The 11,120-nt window shown below is 35.5% G+C and overlaps 1 protein-coding gene across 2 annotated transcripts in view; it reads left to right on the plus strand.

Moving 5' to 3' along the window:
• The window catches only part of LOC754694 (glycogenin-1), a 32,255-nt gene extending 27,448 nt beyond the window's left edge, over positions 1-4,807 (plus strand). For both annotated transcript variants that reach the window (XM_030982162.1, XM_030982163.1), the window contains one exon: positions 233-4,807. In XM_030982162.1, the coding sequence (XP_030838022.1) occupies positions 233-514 (282 nt within the window). In that variant the 3' untranslated portion in view covers positions 515-4,807. The remainder of the gene's footprint in view (positions 1-232) is intronic.
• The last annotated feature ends 6,313 nt before the right edge of the window (positions 4,808-11,120 follow it).

Genomic DNA, 11,120 nt, shown 5'->3' on the forward strand with positions numbered 1-11,120 from the left:
ATTCTTCCCTATTTTTCCCTATTTTTCCCTATTTTTCCCTATTTTCCCCCCAATTTTCTTACTCGAAAGGTGGGAATGTTGTTAGATGCCATTTTTTCCCCGCGAATCCTCTTCTTCTTTTTGTACCCAAGGGGGGCGTGGTTGAGGGGAAAACAAAAAACTGTTTTTAGTGCTCACTATCACCCCTGAGTTATTAAAACTGTCTTTTTTTTCATCAATGTATTTCCTACAGGGCACAGACCTAGCAAACGCATTGGGAGACCTCGTGCTTGAGGAAAACCAGGGGGCAGCTGGCCAACCGAGAGGGCCCCCATCCCCCAGGTCGGACCAGCACGCCTGGGAGAGAGGACAGATCGACTACAGGGGGTCGGACAGCTTCGACAACATCATGGGTCGCATCACTGAAGTCATGAGTGACCCGGCCATAGCGGCTGCTGCAGTGGATAGCAACAGCATCACGCCTGTCAACGTTGATGCCACCGCAGCTGCAGAGAACAATGCAACAAAAAGCTAGATTGATCCTCCAATCGAGCCTTTAAATGTCAAAATTGGTATTGTTAAAGCTGAAAGAAATGTATACCGGGTAGTCGGTGCAAGGATTAGTCACTGTTTTTTTTTTTAGTCACTCATTGTTACATTGACTTGTTTCTGTTTGCAATTATGATTACTGCTGAATAGTCACTAATTGCAATACTGACAATGATTGACTATTATCTAATTGCAACAGTGACTAAAGACTAACGAGTGACTACAGGTAGTCAGATTGCAACAATGACTAATGACTAATTAGTGATTTTAGTATGTTTTTTATTGCAATGATGGTAATAACAGACAAATGACTGATCAATGACTACCGGTAGTCACTGATTGCAAAAAATGACTTATGACTAATTGATGACTAGTCATTGATTGCAACATTGACTAATAATTGATCCTTTGTCTTTGATTGCAATGTTGATAATAACAGACAAATCACTAATCAATGACTACCGGTAGTCACTGATTGCAAAAATGACTTCTAACTAATTGATGACTAGTCATTGATTGCAACATTGACTAATGATTGATTCTTTGTCTTTGATTGCAATGATGGTAATAACAGACAAATCACTAATCAATGACTACCGGTAGTCACTGATTGCAAAAATGACTTATGACTAATTGATGACTAGTCATTGATTGCAACATTGACTAATGATTGATTCTTTGTTTTTGATTGCAATGACGGTAATAACATACAAATCACTAATCAATGACTACCGGTAGTCACTGATTGCAAAAAAAATGTCTTATGACTAATTGATGACTAGTCATTGATTGCAACATTAACTAATGATTAGTTCTTTGTCTTTGATTGCAATGGTCACTTATGAGGTGATATTTATGTCATTCAATCAATTTCTTGATCTTTATTTCTAGTTACTGAATCAAGGTAAACAGTTAAGTTTGAGCTCAACTGTTGACCCATTGCCTCCAGAAACCGGGTGGTTTGTGTATTAAGCCTATGGCAATGAGAGAAATTCAGGAGTCAACAGGTATACGTTTGTGTGTGAACAGAGATTGCCGACTAAGGCGATAAAAAGTTATAAATCAAGCTCCAGACCTAATTATTATGATATCTGCTTAGAGCCAGAAGGTCATTAACCCCTCATCACTTGATTCAGATTTAAAGCCCTTCTGCTTCTGAGTAATTTGTAATGAAAATGAAAGTGAAATTGTGATGATAATATAGTTGATATTAAACCATCGGGTGCTGTTATGGTGATGGATACTTAATATGCGGCTTGCATTGAATGTCAAATTAATTAACAAAATGTTATCAAAATTTGTATATGGTAAGACTGAAGATCTAACCAAATTTTTATATATTAGATTAGTAATACATTGTGAACATACAAGTAAAAAGTGTTACTACATGTAACTCAATACTGCATCCCCCCCCCCTGCAATTTAGCGACAACTCTGAAAACGCACAAATGGGTGAAACTAGAAAAATAATTGTCAAAAGAATTATAGTGATATTACGTTCTTAAATGCGCTACAACTGATGAAAAAGCCATGCAATTGCAAGTAAAAATATCATACAATTAATTGTTATCACTTTTTACTTACAACTTTGATGACATATTCTCTCAAAATGAAGATTTGCAGACCCTTGTCGGTACATGTAAGTTCACATTTTTCTCAAAACGACCCAAAAGACTGAAATATTGCAGATCTTTTATCAATATTCTCATAATTTCACACCTAACTCCAACTAAAATGTTGTCACTAAGTAATTTTATGTTCCTTTTTTCATTGGTGATATCAGATTGTCAAAATCTCACTTATTTTTTTAGAGGTACAGAATTGTCTGTGAATTATGGTCAAGCGCGAATTATGTTTGAGGGGAACTACATCCTAATGTCAACAATACATATGCATGAAATTTAATTTTAAGTTGAATATGCAACTTGTTTTCTTCCAACCACAATCTGAAGTTCAGGTACATGAAATGAGGCTAAATGTGTACAAATGAATGCATTTTAAGAGATGAAATTCTCAACTTGTATGTAAGTGGGCATGGTATTGTTACTGCGTAAGAAATTTAATTACAAATATTTCTATGTTGAACTGTTTGCACTGAAACAAGTGTGACGAGGGGAGAGCGGTTGAAAGACGTATAGTGACTTAAAAGAAAATAAATCTACTCGGCCTTGTGCTACAGAGAGGGAGTGTATTTGATGCAGTAAATGAAATCAAAAAGTTTCATTTATATTTATTATAAAAGACTGAATATACTATCATATTTTGTGAATTAACCGTAACGAAGAATTTTTTGTACTTTTGTCAAGTAAAAATTTGAGGTTATAAAATCATGATTATATAGTTTGGTTTAATGCAAAATTGTAAGCATATACAAAAATAAAGAGTAGTTTGCTGTCAGCCAGCCAGTTGACCAAAGGAACACTAGCTAAATTAAAAGAATTGCAAATGCTTGTCAGTTGAAAGTGAAAATCACCAGCTCTAGAATTAAAAGAATGCTTGCGCTTAAATTTTTTTTCCTCTCGCTATTCTAGAGGATCACAGATTATTCTGGCTCATATTGGTAGAGAAATCATTTGAAAAACTTTGAGGAAATCTTCTGACGTTCTTTTTCCCCTCTAGATTGCTGATTTTGACCAACAATTTTCCACCTTTCTCCATGAATGTGATGCCTGTTTTTGCGATAAATGTTGGACAATCGTGTTTCAGAAGAAATTAGAAACAAAGTACATGGACATGTTTGTGTGGAGAATGGTAATACTGGAGGCCTAAATTGTACATGTATGATAAACTTTTGTCTGGATTTGATTTTCTGTTAATATGTTTTGTAGAGTTGTACTGTGTGTACACATCTTTCTTCATTGCATACAGTATATAGGTAACCCTTCTGGTTCCTTCGGACTTCAAGCACTTGAATATTGCTTATTGAAATTGCAGACAGCAAGAAATGTTAAACAATATTTGGTCTTGAAAGATATTTAGCAGTAAATCACAAAGCTTCTTGGTAAAAAATTACAAATTTAAAACATTATGGAATCCCACTTGAAGACCATCTGTAGTCCCACCTACATGAATTCATGCTTCCGACATTTTCTTTTCTTTTAGAAGTATATGTACAGTATTTCGTGACTATTTCCAAAAAGAAGATGATTTAACATAGTCACTGATCAAATATCTTGCCTAATCATGTGCAGCTCAAAAAAAAGTGTGGACCATACAAGCGCAATGAACATGGATTTGTTTCAAACTGGAATACAGAAACCAGATGGCACATGCATTAACCCTCAGTCTACTGAATCGTCTCTTTCTCATATGCTTAGTATAGGAATCACACTGTACTTGTAGGCCATTGGTTAAGCCTATGTGATAAAAAAAAATCAAGGTCATAATCTGTCTTGCTAAGAACAGAGTTTCATGCATAGCCCACTTATACTACACCCAAAGTGAGTTTAAAGAAAGTAAGAATTAAAAAAAATAATAGTGATACAGAGTATTTATAATGCGCCAACTCCACATGACTTATATGCTCAAGGTGCAAACAAAATTAAAAATGAGCACATGAATATATACAAAATGAGACAAATTGCAAAGCAAAATAAAGGATGTACTTTATCGATTGAAAACTGAACTGCAAACTTCCAAGACTCATAAATCCCCAAAGTGTATCATTCTGTTATCGAAATACTGACTTGGTAGAAGTGTTGGGTCAGATCTCTGAGGAAGAAACTATACCTACATCTCCTCTCTGCGTATGTTTTGAAAGGCAATACAGTTTAGTTTGTTTTGTTTTTACTTGTTAATTAACATGTGCTTATAGAATAGGACTAAATTTTCAGTTACCAAAGATTATGTTTAGTATTGTAACTTGCAAAATAAACTTATATTATGTATTTCAACCTGCAATTTTTTTTTCTCGGAAGAGTTGTGAAGGGTTTAGATAGGGAAGTTTTTATTTAAAAAAATCTTTTGCTCTGTGTGCATATGGTTTTCATTTACAGCACTGTTTTGTATAGTATTAAGATTAGAAAGAGAATTTGTTGTAAACTTGTGAAGATGCTATTAATGCCATATTTAAAAGAAAAGGTTTTGTAATATCAGTAATAAGAATACTTCCAACACAACTAACATTGATTCAGTATGCAGCTACAATGTACTAGGTCTTGTAATTAGTTAAATGAATTGTTTTACCAATTACCAATTTCCCTCTATCATATGTTAATCAAAACTGTTGCAGCTTAGGAAAATGATGATTAATCTTTTCATACTTCTAGCCGATTGGTATTACAGTGAGACTTGCACTATCAATAATTGGTTTAAATAAATTTAGAAAACTACTACATCAATGAACTATATGCCTATATATATATACACAGCCAACTGTTTAAAAACTTGTTTTACGCCACACAAATAATCTCCCTGTGCCACATTGTATTCATCATGGGTTAGATACTAAAGGTTTCAGGATTAGTTAACGGTTTCCGGTGCAAAATTACTCTATAAGGAGCACTGTCAAACCGAGTGGTGTCAAGGAGCTACTCAATAACAGAATTTGGTAGTTTTTGCAAAGCTGTTATGAAGCACAAAGCAATCAAGTGGTGCCTATCATTTTATGCGAAACAGCACTGGTGGTTAACAAGTGACCATGCAGAGAATAAAGCAGCCGAAGGGTAAAAAAATGAGTCAAAATGACCGACTTGTGCTTGTACATAAATCTTGGTTTGGACTAGCAATGAAATGTTGCACACAAAAAATGTTTTACAATTCATGGTTTCAGTAAAGTTTTGAGATTTTGTGTAGTTACCTTTTTTGTGCTCTACTGAATTAAATGAAAACATATCTAACGGCCCAATGAATGGAAATGCCTTGCATTAGCGGAGAAAGTTGGCTCTTAAAATACTGGATATATGTCACTTTCCCTCTAATTCAATCCACATTAAAAACATTATTTACACTACCAACATTTTTTAGGAGTTATGCAAAAACAAGATTTAGAAACGCTTACCATTATTGTCATCATTTTTCCTTCCACAGGTTATTTTTGTGTTCATGAATTAAGTGTTGTTTCTGTTAATATTATGAGTGCTTCAAAAGCTGGTGCATGTACATCTCTTGATAAACCGACTTGGTTGTATATAAATAATATTTTTTCTAATCCAGTGCTCTTACTCGCCCATCTCTCATTGTTTTCAGGACATGTGTTTTTGGCCTACAAATGTGTACAGTTTTCAAACTTTTTTTCTTCAAACTTGTGAAAAATGCTATGGCTGAGATTCATACAAGAAAAAGATTTTTTGTTTTGTTTTGTCGTCATTGTTCTCTCAGGGCTGTTTCGGGGTATGTAAAAGTCAAAGAGTCAGATGAAGTGAAATTGTGTTGTTTTTTAAACCTCAAAAGAAAGAAAATACTGTAATTACAAAATGAAGTGTAATATTTGCTCTGCAGTTTGACATAGAAGCAACAATTCATATAGCATTTTTAGTGTGGATACTATATTGTGAATTGTAAAATTACCAGTCGACTGGTTTCAAAGAAGGCAGTTGTTTTTTCGATTTCAAAATCAATCACTATCAATTACGTTAGATTAGATTAAGAACGAAATGTCATCTTTGTTCAATTTTTGTCTGTTTTTGATGAATGAATTCATCTGACGTTTCCCAATCTTCAGAACAAATTGACAATGAAATATTCACTTGTAGAAAAACAAAGGCTCTCACATAACATCATAAACACACATATTGAAATGGGAATGTTTACTTCACTACATGACCTAAATGAAAAATGTTTGAATGAATACCATTGCCACCCCATCTCCCTTACGAGTACAAATTTTTTTCAAAATAAGTAAGAAAATTACAGGAAATAATGGGATATCAATGTTTTTATATTTACAATTCAATTGAACAAATACATTGTGTAGTAAGCCATACATGTATTAAACAAATTTCTTGTTATGTTATTATGCTGCATTATAGCTGCACTTTTGTAATAAGTTGTATTAGGGTTTAAACCTGTTTTTGTTTTCTCTCTCTCTCTCTCTCTCTCTCCCTCTCTCTACCTCTGTCTTTTTCCTCCACTATCTTATGTATTCACAAAACTGTTCATAAAGTTTTGAATTATGATTTGCTATACTGCAGAGTGTCATTTTATGCAAGGTCAATTTCAAAACGTTCTTGAAAAGATACTATTTTGTTAAGCTATGAAAGCTATGTAAAATCTACTAAATTGAAGACTTCAACTCAATACTCAAATTTCATTGGTGTTCTTAATAACATTTGCCACTCATGTAATCACACAGCTTGCTAATAATATAAATGGAATTATCGATTGAGAATCGAGGCACTATCAAATGCTAACACTGTCACTGCAAAACTTGCTGTAAAAAATCTCTATAATTGTATTTTTTCCTTTTGGATAACATTCTGTGCTAGTCAGATTATATCTTGTCTTCCTATCTTTATATCAATGAAAGAAATCTATATCACTGAATTATGGAAAAATAATGAAATCAAGTGTCCAAATATGTTATTTTTATGTATCTACTTGTTTTACAGTCACATATGCACCCTAAACAAATAGATTAGTATGCAATAGAAGTTCCAAGAACATATATCTATGTTGGTACAGTGTCGTAGAATTACTTTTAGCATGTAAAAGTGGAACCGTTAGTCCTGCACAACCCACAGTGCATGTCAGTTATTGTGATTTATGTATGATTACAAAATATAAGGAATTAATCATCTTCAGTTTGAGGATAATTCAGTTTGTAATAAAACTAAGAATTTTAAAGTGACTTTGTCAGCTAGTATTGCAAAATTCTGTCCCTTTCTACGAAAAATATATTTGTGGAATAGACTATTTTGTGAATGTATTGATATTTATGCGTGTTGACCTAGCGACAAGCAATCGCATTCACCTGTACTTTATCATCGTATCTCAATAGTCGGAATAGAAATTGCATGAAGTAGTTGTTGCTTAGACAGAAAAAGCATGACCTGCCCGGCCTAAGAACACAACACGTATTGCATGCAATTTGTATCCGTACTATTGAAATACAATTATTTGTAACAGGTGAATTGCATGATTTAGCGAGCTTTTCACCGAACGGGAATCTGAGTAAAAATTACCGCACAGCCTCATTATCGCGCACGCTGCGGTCTGACTGATATCAAGGCAATTAAATTGAATACATTACAAAAATGGCCTATTGCTGGATAATCATAATAGTTATGTACTTAAAGTAGTTAATACATTTCAAGTTAGCATGTTGTCTATTTGTTTCTATTCTTTATTCTCTGACCCTCTAGTTGTATGTGTTGCTGTAATATTTATCATACATTTGCATGTCCATGTATACCGTCCTTTATTAGACAGAATGTTCAAGGAATTTCATGACAATATTTCTTGCTTGTAATAATCTTGTTTGATTGTATAGACTCCGTTAATATAACGATTTGTATTTAAACTCATTCTTTTACGAATGGGTTGTATTTAAAACTACAGTGTATTTCAGATACAGAACAATGCAAGGTTAGCTCTTTCCTCATTTCTTTTCACTGATTTTATTTGTGAAATCTGTGTTAGGAACTCTACAAACTAAGAATTAATTGCTATTGTAGAAATGGTCAAACTGCTTCTCCAAAGAAAAGACAACAAAATGTCATTAAATCAATGTTTATAGCAAGTGCACATTTTTCTCCTTTTGCTTACTTAGTACTAACCTAGAACACTTTATTGAAGAAGTTTCGTGTACAAAATAAATCATAGAGGACTATGTATACATTATATTTGTAAACCACTTTTTTGCTCTGGGAGAGTTTGAAAGCTGATTATGTGTCTTTATCAAATCGTTATATAAAAGCAGCAAGGTATATTACATGTAATACACTGTGCTTTGAGGTCAAGCTATGTTGTGAGGACTTGTATTATTTTGTTGATGGTGTGGTTGTTCTTTATAAAAAAACACGATCACATAGACTGATGAAATGTAAATTAAATACTCTTTTGTATTACCTTCATAAATCATGTTCAGATTAGAAATGGATAGACACCAGGGGGGGGGGGGGGGCGGGGGGAAGGAGCAATAATTTTTTTTTTTGGCCACCGAAAATTTGCAAAAATGGGCTCAGTGGGGGGGGGGGGATAGTGAGCACTTTCTTCTTTTTTTTACCTTCGAAAATGTTAAAATCCGCCCCCCCCCCCTTGAGCACCAGGGGAGGGGGTCCGTATCCAAATAAAGGTAAAATTAACGTGCACCTAGGGCACATGGGCACCAAAAAGCTTGGTCTATCGCCACTATAAAAAGAAGATAATTAAAAATTCAATTTTTACATAAGCTCATGCATACAGATTGTAAATAGTTCATTCCGGACCACCTTTTACAATAGTTGGTGTTGAGCACTTGATTGCATTATTATGTGCACACATTTTGATAGTATTGGAATTAATTGCCTTAAATTGAATTTCTGAAAGTCTCTGCGATCATGTTTATTAATGTGAGACGAAAGTCATATATATACAGTAGGCTTGCGGGTGCACCATGTGAGAGAGAGGGAGGATTGAGGAGTCCTGAAAGGGACTCTCGGTAATCTTTCTTGAGGGTTTGTAGTCCTGAAAAAGACTGTTGGTTATCTTTCTTAGCTTATAGTTCTAAGGAGAACTATAGCGGAGTGGCTCGACTTTTCGAACAGGTCGGCTATCCGTCGTATATGTCATGATTGTAGTACTGTGTGTTTATTTTGGTGGTGGTGATCATTGTGGGTAGGAATAGTAGCAGGAGTGATGATTCGTGGAAGGGATGATAGGACTCGTATAAGGAGTTGCTATTTCTAACACTTCTTCTACTTCTACGACGATACTCGGCAGGATCCATAAGTCAGGATGTAGTGTTGAGGAATAAACTATCTAGTTCTTGGTCTAGATGCTGGGTGGAAGCGCTCCCTTGAAGCCCTCCAGTGAAGTAGCGTCAAGGGTGATCTTCGAAAGTGCATTCCACGCAGTTACTGTCCGAGGGAAATATAAGTTCTGGTAGAGTTGGGTGCGGGATGGGATAGCCAGCAACTTCTTTGAGGGATACTGTCGTGTGTTGCTTGCAATCATGGGTGCTGTGTAATGGTGTGCATTGATGGCTACTGTGTTGTTTTGGATCTTGTACATGAGATGGAGGCTTGCAGCATTTCTTCTCCTCTCCAGGAGGTGTGGTTATATCACGATGGTTATCCCGATGGTTGTCACGATGGTGATAATAGTAGTATAGTTTTACAAATGGCACGAGTAGATGTCGTTGATGGTCGTATAGGCGGTGGTTGTGGTAAGGGTGGTAGTACTATAGTATAAGAAGTTGATTCTCGTGTCGGTTGGGGGGGGGGGGGGGTTATGATTGTACAGCGTTTGGAAGAGTAGCAGGAGTTGTCATGATGATTCAGATTATTCATGGAAGGAGGATGGGTGCTCAGGGGGGGGGGGGGGGACGGATTTTCGAGGGCAAACAAAAATTTTAAAAATAGTGCTCACTATCCCCCCCCCCTCCACTGAGCTAATTTTTGCAAATTTTCGGGGGGTCGGCGGTTTAACCCCCTCCCCCCCCCCCTTGGGCGGTCAAGTGAAGAAAAGAAAACAAATAAAAAGGCGCGATATTTGGAAAATCCTGGATCCACCCCCTTGGCAAAAAGCAAGATCCGCCCCTGAGTACAAGCTCTAGATAATACAATATGTGTTAAGTGCCATGTTACAAATTATTTGATTCGCCTGTCATGAATAGTTGTATTCCAATAGTTAAAATGCGATGTTTCTAGGTAGGACAAACGTTATGGCTTGTCCTGCCTCACAACACGCAACGTATGTAATTCGAATTATGACTATTGAAATATAATTATTCGTAACAGGTAGTTTAAGTAATGTGTAACGATCGAGACACTTTGTGCATTAAATTTGATTACATCGCAAAAATGGTATATTGATTCATACACACATACTCGAACTACAGAGAAATCAGCGCCAACTATGAACTTTTAGTCAGCGATATCCAAGAGAGACGAGGATTAAATGTTTTTCAAAGGAAAATCCGAAAGTTAAATAGCTATACAATGGAGGATTATCTCGCTTTGTCATTGCAAACTCTAGAAAATATCAGGGGTGTGGTATATCAAGGGGTGGAAAATCTTAGTCCACTTTAGATGTACACTTGCCAAGTGACCTGAATATGAGAGGGACCATGGGTACCGGAGGATGGGGGGGGGGGGGGGGGGCAAGTCGGCTATGTCATATGCTCGATGTACACTTCAGGAATTCAACTTAAACCCATGCTTTTTTTTGGGGGGGGGGGGTGTTTGAGGTAATTATTATATATATATTTTACATTTTATATTATTATAGAAATAATACATATAATTTAAATATGCTAAAATGCCTACCTTACTATTGTAACTGCAACAAATATGCTGGTAATGAGTATCCAAATATAAATTCCAAAGTGTTGTAAAATAACAGGGATGTTCCAAGAGGTCCCGGTTCCAAGATAACCAACGCTTTCGGCATGCTGAACGTACTTCTGTGACATAATACCTTGTTGCTTGGCGTCGGTATGTCAAACGTCACAA

Source organism: Strongylocentrotus purpuratus, unplaced genomic scaffold (assembly GCF_000002235.5).
Source record: "Strongylocentrotus purpuratus isolate Spur 01 unplaced genomic scaffold, Spur_5.0 spur5_scaffold_12, whole genome shotgun sequence".
Classification (NCBI taxonomy): domain Eukaryota; kingdom Metazoa; phylum Echinodermata; class Echinoidea; order Camarodonta; family Strongylocentrotidae; genus Strongylocentrotus; species Strongylocentrotus purpuratus.